This window comes from Cheilinus undulatus, linkage group 8 (assembly GCF_018320785.1).
Source record: "Cheilinus undulatus linkage group 8, ASM1832078v1, whole genome shotgun sequence".
NCBI classification, from domain to species: domain Eukaryota; kingdom Metazoa; phylum Chordata; class Actinopteri; order Labriformes; family Labridae; genus Cheilinus; species Cheilinus undulatus.
Window position 1 is genome coordinate 25,094,101 of NC_054872.1, and position 22,139 is coordinate 25,116,239.

At 37.5% G+C, this 22,139-nt stretch overlaps 1 protein-coding gene across 1 annotated transcript; it reads right to left on the reverse strand.

The window, feature by feature from the left end:
* Positions 1 to 1,091: 1,091 nt before the first annotated feature.
* Positions 1,092 to 16,577, reverse strand: skap2 (src kinase associated phosphoprotein 2). Its single transcript, XM_041792604.1, has 12 exons — positions 16,442 to 16,577; positions 16,046 to 16,151; positions 14,462 to 14,487; positions 14,137 to 14,232; positions 12,574 to 12,654; positions 11,123 to 11,206; positions 10,270 to 10,394; positions 9,870 to 9,933; positions 9,610 to 9,732; positions 9,350 to 9,424; positions 5,546 to 5,658; positions 1,092 to 1,429 (listed from the first exon to the last, which is right to left on the reverse strand). Exons 1-12 carry the CDS (start codon positions 16,479 to 16,481, stop codon positions 1,337 to 1,339), a joined length of 1,026 nt encoding a protein of 341 aa, XP_041648538.1. The 5' UTR covers positions 16,482 to 16,577; the 3' UTR covers positions 1,092 to 1,336.
* Positions 16,578 to 22,139: the final 5,562 nt, after the last annotated feature.

Here is a 22,139-nt window from a genome sequence, read left to right on the forward strand (position 1 = left end):
TGGCAATGTCTTGTCTACATCCTTACAATAAGCAATTCCTCTCTACATCCAATGCAGCATATTCAATAACTAATTATGGTAATTCATTACATCTCCAATTAGCAGAGAGACTTTATCGCTGCACTGTACCGTAAAGAGCAGGATTTATGTTGGCTTTGAATGTCACCCAGAGGACAAAGGACGAGCTCATCACTCAACGAGAACAAAACAGTAAGACAGGAGCAATGGAGAAAATACAGGCAAGACAGAGAAAAAGATACAGTGACTTATGGGTTAATGATCACAATTTGCTTCCCACAACCTTGAAAGAACCTTGGCAAGAGCCCTTTCTGTCTTCTACAGACCAGAATTGAAAGAATTATCTTAATAGCTGAAAATATTACAGCTTTTGTGTATTAGTTCAAAGATGGTTAAAAAATAAAAGATATCCACAGTATGTGTGTATCCTCAGAGGGATAAGCCCAGCGAATGCAACCTCGCCTGCTGTCAAACAGCCCCTCAGAGGGCGATAAGCATTCCTCTCTGTGAGGGTGGTTGTCTTATTAGTGCACCTCAGCCATTTCAGCCAGGCACGCAGCACAGCCAGCCATCTGCCACGCTGTGATCCTCTGCCCAGCTACGTCTCTCAGGTGCCATAAAAAGGAGCCCAGCATCCCTGAAGCCTGGGATAGAAGTGCTGACCAAATGAACAAAGTCTTGTGAAAATAAAACAAATAAATTAGTACAAATATACAGGCTTTTATTTTGACCGAGGCTTGATGTTTATTTGGAGGTAAACTATGTGATTCAGTCGCTTGATATTTTATAGATAACTCTTCTTCAACAAATCTCCATCACACTGCATATGCAATCTAGTCTGTTAGCACTCTTTCTCCTCTATCTCTTAATCTGTCTTTGTCAATTCAGACTAAAACTATTATTTTAAAGCTTGTGAAGGCATCAACAAAGAAAAATAAATGACAAATGGTATTTCTGCTTTGAGCATTTCTGTCATAGAGACAGATTGTCTCTGACCTCTGAAGAGGCTCTATTGCCACCTTGTGGCATAAGTGGCAACTTAAATAATGAAATGAAAGACTCTGATGCTTCAGACATCTTCATCGCTTTATTCCTTTAGGCATTTACAAAAGATACATTTGAGAAAAACTGTGCACAGCATACTGATGTAGAAAATAAATACACAAATACTTTCAAACTAGTGAAATCTGCCATCCAGTCAATAGATTATGCAGGAAGACAAAATATACCTGTTATATATTCTGGTCAATTAACTCTACACAGAGCGATAAATGTTCAAGATAGAAGCCGTTTATGAAGCAGCTTATACAGCATGTGTCTATATAGCATAAAGCTCCATCAAGTACTCTTTGGGGACGATTCCTATCGCTCCATTCTTCTCTCCAACCCACCATCCATAACTCTGGTATTCCTGGAATATGAATTAAAAAAAAAGAAACAGAGAGGAAGATAAATCTTTATGTTTCCCAATACAGACAGTAATTTCTATGTACCAAATATTTGATTTTTAACATCAGTCATCACATCACAAAGCTGAGATTCATCTTATATTTCAGACGTCATTTCTCATTGCTCCCTGCCCTAGCATCCTGTTATTCCTCGACAAAGCCATAAAATTTCCTCAGTTTTTTCTGGTTTTCCTCCTCCAAAACATCATGCACATCCTATTTCCTCTCCTCTCGCTCATGCCTCTCCTCCTTACATTGCTTTTGAGCCTGCACTCACTCCACACAAAAAACCCCTTTGGAGCACATCGCACATAAATCTGTCACAACATGACAAGTAATAGCTCCAAATGGCTGTCAGCATGCTGAGATGTGAGGGGGAAACAGTGAGGAGAGATCTGAGACAAGAGAAGGAAACCTCTTCCTCTCTCTCGCTCTCTCTCTCTCTCTCTGTCGCTTTCTCTCTCTCTCTGTTTGGCCAGGAGCCTTACCACACATCAAAGCCCTCCCTGGACATGAATCAACATTGGAGATTGGGTTCTGACACGGATAAAGAAAGAGGAACCTGCACAATGTATCGAATCAATGCAAAAACTCAGGGACTGAGAGAGAGCACATCTGTGTCCAGTTATCCCCAGAGGAGAGTTATGGATGTAAGTGATCATATGGTGAAATTAGAGAGAGGAAGATTACAATGATAGTTATGGCTAACATGGACACTTGTCTGCAGGTTGGTCCATTCATCACGTCTTGAGGAGATCTAGATAATTGACGGCAAGTTAAACATCACTGAAAACAAACAGAAAATGTCTCATTCATTTCAAGAATGTGTCGCAGTGTTTCACAGGCCCCTGAGGGATAATGTAGCACATCGACATGAGGTGTGTGTAAGAGAGTGTGAGACCTAAGTGTGTGCACATTATGACTTCCTGCAGCAGGCCTTTGAAAAGAGCAACACCTCAGTGAGGAGTTCTGGCTCACAAAGAAGTCGTGCCTGAGTAAATGTGGGACATAACATGAGCAGACATACAGACCTATGGAAAACAAAGCACACAATAAAACAAATATCCTAAACATGATGATACTACTGTTCTACTGTTAGTATTTTATATGAATGCAGCATTTGGAGTCAGAGATCAATTCATCTACAGGGTAAATTAAGCATATGCTATCCCATCCTATCCTATTTTCATTCCTATATGGTATTGTATCATACCATACTGTACCACTCACAACAATCGTACCGTGTTGCATCACAGAGAATCTGCAAATATTTATATCTATATTAGAACATTAATAAAACACAAACAAACAAAATATAAAGTCTTAAATAGATGCACAACCAAATGTAGAGTCCTGAGTCGTTATTTTCCCTTCACTATAAATAAAATGGTTCTTTTTATTTATTGGCACAGTATGAGAAGTAGGAGGATAAAGGTTGTGACAATTTTCAACACTTAAATACTTTTCAAGATGTGTTTCAAAACATTGCTATCTCAGTTTTGTTTTATTCTAACTATTGATTGTATGGAAAAGCACAGAAACTTAAAAATAAGATCTAAAAGGGATCCCTGCATGTTAAGACATGTCCCAGCTAGAGTTCGGCCTGTGGCTCTTCCACTGCATGTCATTCCCCACTTTCACATCCCTTTTTCCAACTTTAATCAAAGTCCACAACTTTGGTAAAGCCATATCAGTGTTTCTCTGCAGCCACAGTGACGTAAAATAAGTCAACCACTGTGCCTTAATGTCCCATTTCACTGTAAATTTTAAAAAAATCTGCCAGCTCAGTGGGCAAGTCAGAAGTCATCTGGACCTAGTATCAAACATTTACTCTTTACTGTCTCCACATATCCTTTCCAATCCCTAACATGCTCTTTTTTCTGTGGTTAAGTTCACGTAATAATCTTCTATCTACCTATAAAAGCAGGTCTATATCCAAAGAGGAAGTCATTTAATTTTAGTTTATGACATTAGACAAATCCAAAATGGCGCAAAGACAGTTTAAAATGTGACATAGTGGAATTTAAAATTAAGATTAATTAGATTAATCATGATTAGCTAAAGAAATTCTGAGATTAATTACTATTCAAATTTGAATCTATTGACAGCCCTAGTCTATTTATATATCACCTTTTAAAGATAAGTTTACAAAGTGCTTTGATGGAGGCATAAGCATGAGAATAAAGTTACAGAACCCAAACAACAAGAAACCCAGCCAACATAACAAATCACTACCTGACCCTGTCCAATTATTTTGCTATTTTTGCCAAATAAACACAACTTCACTGATATATCTCTTGTCCAGCACGTTGTGAAAGATTTGCAGTAGTAAAATCTTTGGACAGCATGAGCATCGTATCAAGCCAGTTAAATAAAGTGAGATGTGGCATCTCTCATTAGTTTTGTGTGCTATGGTTTAAAGAGGATGTTGGGTCGGTGCAGCATATCTGGACACCACTCTCCCTCACTCCCAGTCAAACTCTATAATCAACACCCCGCTCCTCACTGGGGGGTCTCAGAGCTGTAACACTACAGCTATTTCTGGACTGTGGAATGGGGGAGGGACGCGGGTAAGGGAGAGAAAGGGGAATGAGGGAGTGATGGGAGGAGGGGGAAGGAGCCGTCCGTCCCTTTAGCTGCAGCTGGCCACTGCAGTCCAGACAGGTTTTATGGTCATTGCCCTCACAGCGGACCACAACCCCCAACACCAAGGTTTCAGCTAATGGTACTCCCAGTCTGAGTGAAAGGGCAACTTGATTCTTGGTCCTTTTCCACACCAGAGGAAGAGTCATAAACAGGCATTTGGCCATTGAGCATTGACGGGTCTGTCTGCTTTGTGCATTTGTTTCCTTCCATTAGTGTAGGATCAATGAATCAATAAGACGCTCAGAAGAGGAGGAATTTTCACAAATACGTTATTTTCTCAATTTTAGGAGTTTGTTTACCTTCTTATTAGATATGAAAATGCAATGCCTTTTGATCAAAAAAACCTTAAGATGTCACTTCTTAGATTAAATGTAAATGTTAAATATTAATGTAGGAATAAAAAAAAAAAGTCAGAGCAGCAGCCTGTGTCCAACTCTACTGATAGAAAAAGAATATAAACCTTCAGCCAGGATCTGAATTCAGGTTTTTTACACATCTTAAAGGTTCCATGTCTTTGAGTTGCCACTAGATGGCAGAATTGAATTTGGAAAAGGAGCTGGCCAGCTGACAACTGTGTGTCTCAGTAGACTTCATGCACCATAGAAACCAAACCAGACAGGAAATATAACCAGTCTAGATGGTGCAGATTTCACACTTTCATTTTACACAAACCACAGGGTTGACATTAAACTATAAAAATAAAATATTCTTTAACCAATTTGCTGTGGGATGTTCTAAAACCATCTTATTAAATGCATCAAAACTGAATCCAACTCTGAGTTAACATGAAGCATTTGAGCACAAAAGGGTTCCTGTCTGGTTACATAATGCAGGTAAAGAACGGCCCCTCAGTCCTCATTAGCCAGCATGCACACCAAGGCGACAAGCCTCGGAAACTGTGCGTCCCCCACACGTCCTCACCTGCTCTGAATGGAGTGGCGGACTGAGCCTGGGTTTCCTGAGAACACACATTCCTATTTGGCGAGGTGAGAGAGACATCTGAAAGGTGTGTGGGCTGCAGGCTGCTCAGCGCCTGGCATGGCGGCAGTGACAGCGTGCTGAAACTGTCCAGATGGAAGTGATGGAATGGCACCGTGTGCCAGCGAGGCCCAGTCTCCGCCAACGGCACTAAAACAGTTTCCGTTGTGACACAACTAATCCCCATCACAGTGCCAGAGAGAGAGCCGAGCCCAGTCTGCCTCTTACCAGCAGCCGCCCGCATCCAGGCAGAGTGCCAGATGCTGCCAGTAAAGGATGTGAACAGCAAGTTTCTCTGAGGGCCCTGAAATTACTCACTTTAGGTGGTCTCTAACTACTCTCGAAATTTTTCTTTACAATTGCTTTGAGCTAATCCTGGCTTTTCAATGCACAAATGAAACTTCCAATGAGACACAGACTAATGTGTAACCTCTAAAGGAGAGTTCCCAGCACACCTTGCTCAGGATGTAGATGGCATCTCCACGTTTGAAGGACAACTCATCAGGCTGGTCTCCTACACAGTCCCACAAACCCTGGTAGTAGTTGGCATAATCTGTGCTCTTATCAACTGGAGAAACAGAGAAAAAGGAGACAATAACAGATGAAGAGTTAAGAGAAATGTCAATTACAACACAGTGCACCAACTGTGAGTGTGGAGCCACACCAACAGGAGGCAGTGCAGAGCCTGGAAAAGTGGAGGCAGACAGGAGCTGGGAGCATTTACTCTATATTAAAGCAAGCAGGGTGTTAGGTATGAAGTATTTTCCCACCATGTGATGCACACTATTTACCCACAAATCCATGCACAACAGAGTTAGAGGAGTAGAAGTGTTAAATGGATCTGAATCAGCACAGAGCTTTAATTTAGCTTTATCTATCACCATCAATCTTTAAAGCTTTTAAATGCTTTTATTAGGAAACCAGAGAGAGAGTGGAGAAATACATGAGTGAAAGGAGCTGAGTGTTTGGTTCAGTCCCACTTCTGACTTCTATCTCTACTCCTTAATTTTTAAAGTCCCCTTCCAACAAACCTTCAAATCATAAAGAACTCCACCACAACCAATATTTAACATGATTCAGGAAAACTAATCTGCAGTATCAGCATGGGTCACTGTTTGAGAAACATTTAAAAACCCTGTGAGGGGACAGGAATCATATGTGGTCACTTTGGTAGACTTCCTTTGTGGTTTCCCCCCAACTCTCCATGATACAGCAGAACCAGAATGATTTTTCTCAGCCAATCAGTGGAGACCAGCAAACGTCAAAGAAAGTGACATCACAGTATCTGATCAGTTAACAGTTAACAATGGCTCAGAGCGTCTCAAACTTTCTGTTTCCTCCAGAACTCACACATAGTTTCTCATCTCTTTTTGGCCAACGTCTTTACTAACCATGATTAGTTAATTCATTATAATATTCATAATAAAGGTAAATAGTAGTGCTAAATGCCATGATAGGTTTTGTTTGCATAGGATTTCTAACAGTTACTGTAATTTTAGTGAAAACTGGAGGAACCATATTTGGACACAGGCCTGTTTAAGGGTGTAAAATATTGTCTATATTAAGACCTATGGCAAATTTATCTAGCAGCCACAATAAGGGTGTTTTCTTGACAATCAACTCATTAAATATAAGATAACAGTACTCTATAGTGTAGTTAGAGGTCACCATTGGTTTGTTAAAAAGATATAGAGTGATCCAGTGGTAAATTTTACTCATTTATAGAAATTTTCAAGGAATTATTATTCAAATAGGAGTGGTTTTTTGTCATTTTAGAACATTTTAACAGTTTTATTATACTTGTGTGGTTTATATAAGTTTTTTATTACAACACGAGACTTATTTCTGCTTAATTTCATTTAGACATTCAGTATTTGTGTTTTATTAATTATAAGGAAAAGTCAGCGGTGTACATAGTGAAAATATGTTATTTGAGCCTGTTTTACAGTATAACTGCTTTATTAAACTTAAATGGCATAAATCCCTTTCTTTAATTTACATTATGAGTCTTGTCCCTGCTAAAATTCACGTAGTAATTCAATATTTTTGATATTTTTATGTTTCTTGTTGGAATTATAAGATAAAACAGGTGGTACTACCATTACTCAAGTCTACCCTCCAAAAGGGGGCACTGGCAAAAGACAACCTCATCAACTTTGATGTCTCTGTTGACCTTTCTCTGTTTCATTGCCTAAGTTTTACAGAAAAGCAGCATGTCGATTTATCTTTTAAGTGTCACTATGTACCTCAAAAATAATTAAGTGTATAAATTAAATATTATGTATTTGAATGTATTTTAATGTGTAACACTTATTTGACTTTTTATGAGTAAATTTTATATGTATACACTCAATGGGTTTTTTAAAACCATAAACAAGCAAGGAACTATGTATGGTCAATTCATTGACCATGATTTTCACCATAATAGTGAAAAATATAAAAGTGACAAAATAAAAAAGGCATAGGATGACCACCAATAATATTCTAGGACAGGGGTCATCAGCTACATCTGTACAAGGGCCAGCTTTTGTCTTGACAGACAATGTGGGGGGCCAGACTTTCAAATAAACTAAACTGATATAAACATTTTCCTCTAATTAACATATTACTGTATTATTATTAAAAAATACTAATACAGTAATACATATTACTGTATTAGTATTTTTTAAAATGTTTTGATTTTTCAGGCAATATAAGTGAAAAGAGTTCCTACTACCCTTAGTGATGGCACCAATATAGGCTTAATACCTGGGGCTGTCATGTTGTCTAACACTGGATTTGCTACTAATATGCTGTGTTGTGACTGGTTTAAAACATGTACAGGAAACAGGCCTTTTGTTTAGATTCTCAGGCAGAAAAAAAGGCATTTTAAGTGAAAACACAGAAAATCACAGATTTAATTAGGTGTGGATTCCTGGTTATGTGTTTATCATGTATCATATTTCTTAATAATGGTTGACAGGTGAAATTTTACACAACAGATGGAAAGTTAAGTCATTCTCACAAAAACTATCAGGAATAGTAATCTTTTTTGGGGGTTGCTGACAGGAGATAAAATATGCCTTAAAAACAACAAAGGAAGTTTATCCTCTCTCCATTTCCTGAATTTGGTAACCTTTTGCGGCCCAGATGGGAATTTATTGGGGGGCTGATATGGCCCCCGGGCTGCCAGTTGATGATCTGTGTTTAAATTTGAAATTCAATGTATTTTCATGAGTGCTGTGTAAAGGATTAAGAAAAAAAATTGACAATCTCTGGTTTCAAGGTCTTTAAACTAGATATCTCTAATTTTTAATCTATTGCTCAAACATTTCTAAAAGATTTAGACACTATATTTATAGCTGATGAGCAGAATAGCTGTTGCAAATCCTTAGATAATGCAATACTATTTTAGATCCCAGTGAAGAACTCAGTTTGTGCTCATTTTGAGCTTCCTTTGTGAACTAGTGTGCCTTATCTTGTCACTGATCTTGTTCCATACATGTTAAAGTATCATTTTCTGATGAAAAGAAATTAAATATGTCACTCTCAGTGTATCTGCATAAAAATGTAACAAAAAGAAAAGCTGCTTCTTCTCTGTGCTGTTCATCGGTACAGCTATTTTGCTGGTCATAAAAAGATATCCCTATTAATTTTAGTCTGTTTTTTTAACCGACTAAAAACTCCTCACAGGAGCTTTAAAATCTGCAGTTTGTTGCTTTTGCATGTTGAGATTACTGAATCACTTTGCTTGTCCAAATGGTAGAGCAGTTTTGTTTAATGTACTGCCAAACAAAGTAAACCTTCACGGTTCTGCAGTTTCCTGCATGTAGGAAGTTGGATTAGGACCCGGTTTATTGGCAGTAAATGCTCTCTTAGCCTATTTACTGATCTGAAGATGGAACATTTCCCGTGCCTATTCTTAATGTTATAGAAATGTTCAATAAAACACAGTAGACAGGGATAGATACCAGGCTACTTCTGAAAACAGAACTGTACAACATTACTTGTTAAGGGGAAGTTGCAAAAACCGGCTAAAAGTTATTTCCAGCATTGTGTATAACTTTCAGTCACACTTGTTCACAGCAACTTCCTCTGTACATGCTACCTCTTCTCTGTGAGCTTTGTTTTTTCACAAGGCAGCAAAACACTGTTTGACTAATGGGTAATCAGTTGATTGCTGTCCCATCTGGTATGCAAAGTGACATTTTTATCAATCCAAATATTAGATAAAACACTTTACTGTGTTGAAAGCCGACACAAGTTTGTATGCGGTGTACCTGCAGCAGGAGGAGCAGGTTTTCTCACTGGAGCTAGCTTTGGAGGAGGCTTGACTGGAGTTGGTGCTTCATCCTCTGTAAAAACACAAAATATTGACAAATACTGTTTAAGATTATGACTCAAATTTCAAGAGGACTGAAAACATGCTATGGCAGTAGAAAAAATCTTTCACCACCAAAACAAAGGAAAGAATGTATGTAGACATGTAGCGTGAATGTTTTCAAGCATATTACAGATTTCAACAGTTGTGTGTTCTGACCTGGGAGCTCCTCATAGATTTCTTCATCTATCGCTTCACGCTGATCTTCCTCCTCCATATTTCCCACATCATCATACAGTTCTTGCTCTTCGTCTTCCTCTTCAGGGATGATGCCCGACATGTCTAAAAACAGGCAAACCTTCTTCACTCACACGTAAAACAACATTAAGAGAAATCTATCTATTCTGTGGCTTTCACTCATACATTCTTTTAACATAAGGACAGTAAAAACTATTTTTTAAGGCTGAAACTATTCAAACCTTTTATAACAAGGTCAATCTGTTTCACCCATTCCTCCGCCTCTTTCACAGATGACGCACAAAACTGTGAAATGAAAGAGAGACATGAAAACTACACTCAGTGCAGCGTGCAGCCCTTCATATATTAATTAACATAAACAAATAATACTGCATCTATGCATATTAAAATGTTCCACATGGAAGAGCTTGGATGTCTGAAACACTCATTTAGACTTAAGTTATGCATGTCAGGTTGAGCCGTTGCAGAGGCAGTCGTGTCAAACGAATGAATGAACAAGTTATTATGAGTAAAGATTTAATGGTGTGAAAGTGCAAACATGCCTTTACAAGTTTAAACATGTCACATCAGAAGTTTTTTTTTTTTATAATGGCTCAGACCATCATCAAGAGACAAGAGTACCTGATAGACTCTCTTATCTGGAGCGGAAATCTCAAAGCAGCAGTCTTTCTTGGAGTCTTTCCGTACAGTGCTGTTCATTTTCACGGAGTAGCCGTCGATACTAAACTCGCCCTTCTGCTGCTTGTCTGTTACAGAAAATTAAACATCATTGTAAGTGTTCAGACCAATGTTATTATAGTAAACTAAAACTAACTATATAACTAAAACTAAAATTCAAAAAACATTTTTGTTAACTAAAACTAAATCAAAACCAAGCTTTACCAAAAAAATGAAAACTAACTAAAACTGTATAGTGCGCTCACAAAACTAACTAAAATAAAACAAAATAAAAATAGAGACAAAATATCCTTAGTTTTAGTCTTTGACACAACCATATTGACTGGCATCTATACCAGTCTGGGGAGAGTAAAATTGCCTGAATTGATCGGTTAAGACTTCATACAGTGATAGTTTAATGTCTGGAGTTGGATTCAAACATCATCTTTAAACAAATAAAATGAAAAGTGAAGAGCAACCTGTTTGAATATGTTTTTTAAAAAAGTATAATGTTCCCTCAGCCCCGATATGTATCTGAAAAAACTAAAACACTAAAACTAATAAAAACGAAACTGAAACGAAGCATTTTTGCAAAATAAAAACTAAACCAAACTAACAAACCAGCAGTAAAAACGAATTAAAACTAAACTCAAATTGAAAAAATAAAGTGAAAACAAAATAAAAATTAAAACTATTGAAAAATCCAAAACTATTACAACCTTGGTTCAGACCATGACAAAACCTGGGAGACAAAATCATAACACCAAAAAGCCTAAATCTAATACACAGTATGCAATTATAAAAACAACTGAGGTACCTTTCTCGCTGCCATAATAGTAGAAGGTCTGATGGCTTAGAGCGCACCATCTTTTCTGCCACTCAGTGCCAAAAAAGCTGTGATCTGTGGAGGGAGGACATGAAAGTCTTTGAATGGAAAGAATTTTAAGCTTATTCTTAGGGCAGTAAGAGTTAAATATTGCAAAATAAAGTGCATTACATGCATAGGTACAATCTTGTATGTTTGTGCATTGTTTTTTAGGTGTTTGAAGTGGTTTTCATGATTCATGTATAAATGGGTCAGTGACATGATTTTGCCCAAATCTATACTTCATAGTTCATGGCATGTATCAATCTATTCTACGCAACCCACTTTGTTTGAATATGATTGATTGATATGATTTATTTCATATTTTGGCATCTCAAACTGTAAAAATGTCAGGCGGTGTGACCGTCTGAATAAATTAATAGATTACCAAAACTTTGAAAAATTACATTTTATTTGTGAGAAATTTAAATAAGAATACTTTGGCATGATTTCATGGTTATAATCTTTGAAATCTTTATTAATCTGAAGTGTATAAAGTAAGTAAAATCACTGAAAAACTTTTGGTATTTCAAAGTTCTTAAATCTCTTTAACTCTTGATTTAATTTTAAAATATATGTGCCTATTTTCTAACAAGAGCAAAACTTACAACCTGCATCTGAATATCTGCCTGTTTATTTGAAATTAGTTGTATATGTCAGGTGGCGCAAGCAATGTTTCAGGTGGTAAAACTACAAAAAGTGTCACTACATGAAATAAATAATAATATTTAAAGCTTTAAGAATACATACTTTTCTTCTGATAAGTTACATTATGAGGTATCACATATAAAAAATGTAATTAATCACAATTTGGCTTAGCTGAGGGGGTACGCTTTCCATGTCATGTGATACAGCCAAGGTAAAACATTTCAATTTTATTTTACCATGAAATTCTTTTTTTTTTTCTTAATATATGTGTCCTCTTTCTAATAAAAATGAAAGTAACGTGTGAAAGTATTTGCCTGCTTAACCTGATATTAGTTGCAAATGTCAGGTGGCACAACCACAACGAAAAAAGCCTTATACGTAATCAAGCCAAAGATATTTCCTGTTTGTTTTTTGTGACCAATTCTATGCACAAACACAAAAGTATTAACAGACTTATCAGACTTTTTCTTTTATAAATTTTCTCAAGTATGCAGTACTCCTATTACAACAGTAGCCATGTGTTCGTCATGTCAAGTCATGTTATGGAGGGGTGGAAGTAAATTGCATTCACTGAAATTACTGTAATTAAGTAGTTTTTTCAGTGACTTGTACTTTTCAAAGAACATTTTGAAATCGGTAGTTTTACTTCTACTTAAGTTAGTATTAACCAGAGTAACTGCCCTTTTACTTGAGCTCAATAGTCGTGTACTTTTTCCAACTTTGATATCATGTCATGTCATGAGCAGAGCACCCACCCTTGCGGCGCTTCTCCAGGTACCCAGCTTTAAAGACAGACGTCAGGTCCTGAGCTGCCACAGGTGGAGACTGCTGAGTTCCTGAAAAATCATTTACAAAAGAGGATCAGTGCTGAACCAATAATTAGGGTGGTCATAATACCACAATTTAAACATCATTATGATACTTGTAAAAATTAAACAATGTCAATACTCTTTAGATACCACTGCAATAAACCTAGAGATCCTAGCCAAACAAAATTGGGCAATATCTTGTTCTTATTAGAGATGCTCAGTATTATCAGCATGACATCTATATCAGCAGATAACAGCTTAAAAACTGGAATAATGGCACCAGCAGATAGTAAAATTTCTGCCATTTACAGCCAATAAATCAGCCATACATATCTGAAGTATTAGCTGCACTTATCAGCAGAATGCAGAAGAACGTGTTTTATGTTTTTATGTGTTATTTCAAAAAGTTTGGCCAGGACCATCTCAGTGAACACACCTGCAAATGTGTCATTTAATAGGATAATTCATTTTGATTGTAAAGTATCAGCGGAGTATAAAAGGGTCATATTTTTAATTGTTCTTCTTTTGATTGCTCTGCTGACAAGCTGACACTTTAAACAAATGTACATATAATGTATTTGTAATCCAAAGAAAGGAATTTCTGTTTTTAATGACTGAATGACTTTGTTTCCAATTTTCCAATGTTGTTGACATTGCTTGAAATGTAACTTTTGCACATGATGATGGAAATGCTCAGGAATTGCCAATGTATCTGTGAAATTTAGACAGTACTCCGTTTCTCTCTTTCTTTTGAAGGCAGCTTTGGTATAGGGAAGTATCAAAGATGGGAAAATGTTAACAACCTTAAACATTATCCTTCAAAGTTTTTCTATCATGCAAACTAAAAATGACTGTTTTTGCACTCTTGTATACCTTTCAAAAGGTTTCTGATTAGGCTTAGCATGAACTCAAAAACAGGAGGTCCCACTAAGTTTTGCTTTGCCTCTATTTGGAGGAGATTCCTCTTGCAGTGTGCAACTTCAATGCAAATGTTCAACTGCTGTGTCAAAGTTGCTTTGTGTGAAAGAGCAGCCATAAAGCTGGCAGCTGCTTATAGCCCATAAACCCCAGACAGAGCCCTAAACACCATTTCACAAGGATTTCACTGATAATCTATTTAACAGACTAAATAGAAAATCTTGTACAGATAGATAACACTGGTTTAAACTCCTGTATATTAAGGAATGTTATTTTTGCCTCAAACTACAGCCATGGCAGTCATTTTCAGTCCCCAGACTGTGACTGGCGGTAATAAAGCACACTCAGGCTGTCAGAGGGGAGGGGTGAAAGGGGTGGTGGGAGTAGCAGTTGTGCCCCTAAATTGCTCCTCAAGTATGTTGCCAAGTTACAGTTGGAATGTCCCCCTCATTGTGTCACTCAAAGTCACTTTCTCCACAGAGCAGACCCACAGATTTGTATATTTTAAAGCCAAGTTGCAATTTTCAACACTTTAATCCTCAGCAGTTAGTCATTAGTGAGTCGAATTTGGACATCTGCTAAATGGTTTACCTTCACAGGCGTCATCATCTTTGTCTGTGCGCTCTGACTGCAGTGACCCGCCGTCATTGTTGCTGTCAACCTCCTCCTCCTCTGAATCATCTCCACCTGCAGGAGTAAACAGTGCTGTGTGGTAATGGTGCATGTTATGGTGTAATACAGAGGTTCCCAATGTACTGTGCATGTCTGTGGAGGCAAGAGAGGCTCCTTAGGTGTGTTTTAAAAGGCTAAGGATGGAAATTAAACTTTACAGTACAATAAAAGAAAATAAATCAAGAAAAAATTAAATCAACTATGAGTAAAGCAATGAAGAGAAAATTAAAGAGAAAATACTCACTTCTGTCCTTGAAATCTTGTGGGAAACTGTTGGAGTGAGAATGAACAAAAAGATCTGTTAGAATTGATAAATATCAGCTTAGTTTAGTTTACAATTTGCACAATTCAATTGAAACGTGTGTTGAAAACTCAGACTACTCTGTAATATATATATATATATATATATGTATATATATATATATATACATATTATTATTTTTTTTTTTTTATTTTACATAGTCACAAAAAAAGAGGGGTCCTACGTCTGAGGTCCTGAAGCTGCTGCCTGCATGGCTGCAGATAGGTACTATTGTAAATGCTTGTGAAAGACTTCGACATGATAGAGTGGGTACTGCAACTGGAAACTGCCTTGCTGTTGCTGTATCTCATTCATGTTTTATGCTACTTACTAGTGATGGACCACGATTATTTTCTGCCATCATTTGCAAGCTCAGTCGTCTTACCTCACCACCTGGAACTCAACATCCCCTGGGGCTGTGGCTCCACCAGGCATTTCCTGCTCAGCACCCACCTCCTCTGCTTACTTCTTGTTCATTAAAAACTGGATTCTGTACACTGTACATACTAAACATTAATCCAGTGTTTTGGTTCCATGGATGAATTATCAAAAGAATTAAATATTAAAAGTGCCCTTCATAGTTTGTGCTGTGAGCAGTCCAAGAAAGCTTTGGAAGTAAACCACAGCATTAACCAGGAGGCCACTTACATGTTTTCTCCCTCATGATGTGAATCTCACAAATTAAAACAAAAATGGGTTTACTGTTTATTAAATGCAAAGAGTCCTCAGTCAAAAACAATAATTATACAATGGAGGTGGGCAGAGCTGAGCATTGTGTCTCAGAATCTTTTGTTGTTTTGATTGGAGCCCCTTGGCAGCAGAACTTGCAACTTACATACTTACATTTAAAATAAAATCACAACTAACAAAGATCATAGGTCTACATATGCAGGAAGAGGCAAAAACAAAACAACAACTCAGGAGCTTATCTAAAGCCTGTCACTCAGGGGTGTCACAATTTTAGCATTAATACAGCCTCATACAGAAAAAATCAAGGATGACCTGACCACTTTGACATACCTCACCTTTATTGTGTTGGTACAATCAATCTAGAGTAGGTTAAGATATGCTTAGTTATTGAATATGCTTAAAGGAAAAACACCCTGCATCACAGCTTTCCATTAATGGCTGACAAGACAAGTAACTAACAATTGTGAGGGATTTTGGTTTGGGCAATCAGATTTCGGGGGGGGTGTTGGTTGGCCCTGGCTTCTACTAGATCCACCTCTGATCAATGTTTAAAAATGTACTGATAATTAGGATTAGACGTATGGTTACAATGAAAGCCAAACCAAATAAGTAGATTTGACTTTATGAGGCTTATGACAATGTGCATATGGCCCTGTACCAGGGCCATAATACTAATATGACATGAAAATTTAAAATCATGTAATCCAGAGATATAGACCCTAAGGATATCAGTACAAAATGGGTATAGTTAGAAAACATGAACTAAAGTCATTTATTTCTGACCAAACCCAAGTAGGCTACAAAGCCTATGTTGATGTTTAATTCAGACTAACATACCCCAATTTGACCTCCTTAATCCGTTTAATGAAGGCCTCTCTCTTCTCTTTTGCCTTTTTGCTGAGATTTTCCCCTTTTAATCCATCGCAGAGGAAATGTTCAAGATCTAAACAAGAGACAAAAGACAACTTTCACACAATATATCATAAGTGACAGCTAAATATCCCAGCCTGGGATAAATTCACAGAGTTTCAGAGAACATCACATGAAAAGTTAGCCGAAATGACGTCAAAGTGCTCCTGGTTATCTGTGGTAAAATACCAGTGGACTCAGAGTCAGTCATCCATATTGAGTGTGTGCTTCCTCTTTTTAACAGCCTCCTTTTGCTCATAAAACCATGAAGCAAAGCAAAAACCAGCCTACGCTTGCAGATAAATTAAATGTACGGATATTTACCTGAAATGAGCGTGGTTAGCTCCTCGGGAATAGCTTTCATTGTTTTGAGTCAGCGTTGGACTGTCCGACTGGAGGGGAAACTGAACTTTACACGGAAGCGGCATATACGGAAGTTAAAGTGCTATTTATTTATCACTGACCACTTCTGTTGTGACACCCACACTGACTAACGGTTATTACTCCATCAGTCTCTGTGTGTACGTGATGACGACGATTTGATGCTTTAATGGATCTTTATAGCCTATTAAAGTCAATCATATTGTTTGATTGATTCCCGATAATATTTCTCTGCCACTGTGACTGACTCACTGAACATATTGGGAGTGTCTTTTTTTAAAATGATGCCGGTACTTTGAGTTTATGAAGAGGCTATAAGAATAATTCCCTAACAGCTATGTCAACACTGTAAATCTTAACAGCCATTAATTATCGAGATGGCACTTATGTCAAACGTTGTGAAGGCTCCTGAGCCAACACTATTTCAACAACAGTCTGTGCTAACTACACACTTTTTATTCCTTTTTATGCTAGCTTAGATTTTGGCACTCTCTATGGACAACGTGGTACGCTACATCAAATTTACCTTTCTCTGATTTTATGTCCAAGTGTTTTGTGTTTGTTTTTTTGGTTGGTTTACAACAAAAAAAAATGTTTCTTACAACTTTCAAATAACTTATCTCTGTCTGCTCCAGTACAGTGATTCTCAGCTGGTGGGTCGAGGCCCAAAAATGGGTCACAGAGCTGCTTTAAAAGGGTCTTGGAAAATTGTGGCAAAAAGTCTATGGTTTAGCTACAGATGCCCTAAAGGGACAAACATCCATGCTGTAATAATAGGTACATTTTGTTTTATTCACAAGATCTCAACTTATTTAGGCTACCTTTATCTTTGGATAACAAATCTACAGAAAAAATAATCACCCCTTTCAACTCAGCATTTAGTAGATCCACCTTTGGCTGCAATCGCAGCACTGAGTCTATGTAGATAGGTCACAATCTTTCACATCTGGATACTGCAATTTTACAAAACTGCTCAAGCTCTGTCATGTTGCATGGGGATTGAGCGTGAACAAGGCCAGCCACAAATTCTCTATTGGACTGTGAGGTGTAGGCTTTGACTCGGCCACTCCAGAACATTTATCATTTCTGTGTAGCTCTCACTGTATGCTTTAGGTCATTGTCTTGCTAGAGAATAAATCTTCTCCAAAGCTAGTTCTCTTGCGGATTGTATAGGTTTGTCCTCCAGGATTTTTCTATACATTGCTTATGTGTATTTATTTTACCCTCTACCTTTACCTGCCTTCCAGGGCCGGCTGCCAAAACGCATTCCAACAGCTTGATGCTGCCACCATGCTTCACAGTGGGATGGTGTGTTTGTGGTGATGGGCAGTGTTGGGCATCCGCCGAATATAGTGTCTTGTCTGATAGCCAAAAAACACTCTTTTGGTCTCATCAGACCAAATACCTTTCTTCCATGTGTCCAACATGCCTTTCGGCAAACCCTAGTCATGGTTTAATATGATTTAGGGCAGATTTTAACGTGGTGTATTCCTTTAACTGAACTCTAGGGGTGTTCAGTGCCTTGGAAATTATGTTGTATCCATCCCCTTACTTATACTTTCCAAAAAACTTTTCTTTTAGTTCTTTGGAGTGTCATTTGGCATCATGGTGTAATGGAAGGAATACTGATTAACCCATGACTGGGCCTTCCAGACACTGACTGTGTCTTTATACTACAACTATGTGGGAGACACATTCACTGCACTCAGGTGATCCCCATTTCACTATATGTGACTACTAGCATTAATTGGCTGGACCTCTGTTGAATAAGGTCATTCGCTCTAAAGAGGGTGAATATTTATGCAATCATTTATTTTACATTACATATTTTTACTTAATAAATATTACTTTGACATTAAAGGGGGATTTTATTTTCATGGAAGACAAATTCAATCGACTATGACTGATTTCTAAAATCAATAAAAAGGACAAAACATCCAAGGGGTGAGTACTTTTCACATTAGTTGGTATGATAATGTGTTAATGTCTTGACATATCTAGCCAAAATCTATGTTATCATGGAAAATTGAGCAATTAAAATGCATGCATGCATCTCCTCCCAGGGCCCTGCAATGATGTTCTTTTTAACATGTTTTTAGGAAATCTTGGTTGTAGCTCTCATTAGGAAGATTGTGTAGTTTCTTGTTGGTAGAACAGTTGAATCACTGGCCTGGAGAATGATCTTAGGTTAGGCACCCTGAAGTTGTATGTGAAAATGTGATTATATGCCTTTATTATGTAAAAATAAACAAACATGCAATGATTGAAGAGTGGAAAAATAAATCATTTAAAAATACTTTTATTCCTACTTAAAGCTTTTGAGGAACATTCACTTTGTCTCAGTTTTGGCGCCCCCGGTGGTCAAGGTTCATGTCTTAATTTTATTGATCTCTTCCTGTACTCTTTTATTGGAAACCCTACTCATAAATGATTTATGAGTGGGGGTTTCCAGTAAAATATCACTGCTTTCTTTTTACAAGTTAACCTATTAGTAACTTTGGTTCTGGAAAATGTATCAGTGAAAGACTTCTTTGTCATAACTTCAGTAGAAATCTTAAAATATCCCATAACAAGCTAGATACTCCACACAGGAGCTTTAAACATTCACTTTGTGTCAACTTTGGCGCCCTCTGTAGACTACATGGTAGTTGTAAATAGCTCAGCATTCTCCACTTTCCTTTAGCAGACAAATCACCTATTAGGGATTTTATTTTGAAAAACATCATTTAAAAACATCTGTCTCTGCAGCATGCCGTCTGATCACCTCTTCTGGAACACAGATACCAAAATAAGTATGTTTATAGAAACAGCTAGTCTGATGGTCTTTTTGTTTGTGGCTCATAAATTGACATCAGCCTTGATTTTAGCATTTCTTAGCCAGCTGAAATCTCCATACAAGACATTAAATGCATTTGCTTTGCACAACTTCTGTCCAATCAGATGCAACCAGTGCATGAAAGTGCATCAACAATGAGGTGTGCCTACTGGTGTATTCAGTGAAAGCAGCCCCTTGTCATATTGTTTATAAAGGTGTCCATCATTCATTACTCATCTTCTGACAGCCAGTAGCAACCAAGCCAGGCTTTAAGAGTGAGCCTTTGAACTGTACACCCTGTTATTGTCTTTGAGGAATGAGTCAGAAATGTCAGAACAGCTCTGAAGGGGCTGTTTGAAGAGCTCTAGCTTTAACTACAGCTGCAGGCTGTGGATTTTATCAGAGGGAATATGTTACAATTTCTGCCCAGAAGTTTTGGGAAGATGTACATCAAGATGACATTTTGTTCTTTTATGTTTTATTTAATATATTTTAAAGCTCCTGTGAGGAATTTTAGTTAGTTATAAAACAGACTGATATCAACACTGAAGCCTCTTTTAAACCTGAAAAAGCAAACAAGATCATCAGCATAAAGTTTGAGCTTTAGCTGTAGTTAACATAGCTACATGTTTCCATGTAACCCAGTGTAGCTATAACTTAGCTTTAACTTAGCAACATTAGCTTTGGCAAATGTAGCTAAAGCTTACATGGCTACATTAACATCATAGATAACATAGCTTACGTAGCTAAAAAAAAAAAAAAAAGCTTCATTGGCTGCAGCCTTAGCGTTAGCTGTGTTAGAGAGTTTTCATAGTGAAAAAGCTTTTTTCCTGTAAAGCCCCATTTACACTCTACACATGTTTGAAAATGAATCCATGCATTTTAAATGTTATAAAATTATAACCCTCATAATGATGCAAAAGCAAACAAGATCATCAGCACAGAGTTTGAGCTTTAGCTATAGTTAACATAGCTACATTAGCCTATGTAGTTGATTTTTCCATTTAACCCAATGTAGCTATGTTAGCTTTCACTTTAACAACATTAGCTTTTACAAATGTAGCTAAAGCTTGCATGGCTACATGTAAGTATTCATAGGTAACATAGCTTGCGTAGCTAAAAAAAAAAAGAAAAGCTTAACATAGTAACATAGCTTACGAAGCAAAAAAAGGCTCATTAGCTGCAGTCTTAGCTATTGATATTTGATTTGATGCTGCTCTGTTCGTCCCATCAACTGTAGCACGGACGGTCAGTCCTCTGCTCAGCTGTGCTTTTCTGTCCTTGTGCCCAGGTGAGCTAACATCAATGATAAGTTTAGATTTTCTAACAACGCACTCAATATTAGCTAAAAATCCCTCAGAAAACTTGATTAAGTTCTGCCTTTTTTAAAAATGATTCTTTCTTTGCTGCGTTGCTGGGTTGAACTGTTGGCTACATTGCTCATCACTGCCTCCACAGTTGGCGGTGGTATTTCAGTGTTGTTTTCCATGGCCTTGGTACAGATGAGAAAGTCTGCCCATATCTATATGTGTTTCAATATAGCATTAATGAGCCTTAAGCAGACTGTTTACTTGGCATCTTTAAATGTTTTGTAATTCTATTTTTTTTTTTTATTTTATTTGAAAGTTTTAGTGAGTATTTCTATTCTGACAGCTCACACTGCGAAAGCGAAAGCTGGCGTAGCTACACTGGCTTATATAGAAACATCAACTATGCACCTAGCATAGCTTTGTTAGCTTTAGCTAAAGCCAACGAAACTAAAGCAAGCCAGCATTCATGTAACTACTTCTCATACATAATTCAATCCCAGATTAGACCGCTGTACGTTTTTTCAGTTTATTTATGAAACGTTTCTTAGTCTATAATGTTTTCAATGTGGTTATTTCATGAATCTAACTGCCAGACTTTGTTAAAAAATAAAGTTGTTAAAGACAAACTTTTTAAACGTTGTACCAGCAAATTACATTACTTCCATTCTGACAGAGGCACGTCCCACAGTAGTGGTCGGCAAGAGGTGGTGTCTGAGATCTGTGGTCTGCAGACAGACTGTCTTGCAGTAGCTTTGAGCAGAGGTGCCCTCTTATTTGAGAATTATTTGTCCACTCTTCTATAAGACTACAAGTAAAAATGTTTTGGTTTCCCTTTTCTCTAAAATCATGCTGTTGGCCAAACCCACAGGTTGCTTGGTTTTGGACTGTTCTGACCTCAGGACACTCCACCACCACTTTAATGGGAGATTGTGACCCAAACTAAAAATGAAATCTTTTTTTTTTATTTAATGCCACATTTTTGGTAGATGGACCAAAACATAATAAGACAAGACAAAATAAATATGTTTAAAACGGGCGTCCTGACAGAAGTCCTGGGAGGAGATGCATGTCCATTTCCTGTGATAACAAATTTGGTTCGAGATCTTGAGAAACCAACACATTATTGTGGGGAAACCAGCTTTTTTATCAAGATAAGAGGGTAGATAAGTCAAGAGCTTGAAAAAACAAACTTACTCATCACCATAGCAAAATTTAGTTAAATGAAATACTGCTCGTGGACTGCCATATATCATAGATTTTTTGGCACGTTTTCCACACACACATTCATGACCCACTGAAAACAGCTCCATGACCCACTTTTAGGCCCAGACTCACCAGTGAGAACCACTAGTCAAGGCAATGGTTGTTTATGCACCATTTTCCTGATGTCACTTCCTTTTCAACTCAACTGAGCAGCCAATAAATTCCTCAGACTTGGCTGTGGTCATTCAAAACCTGACCCCTTCCTGACCTGGCAGCAGTTCCTCCCAGTTTGGAGAGGACAGGAGAGCCAGCT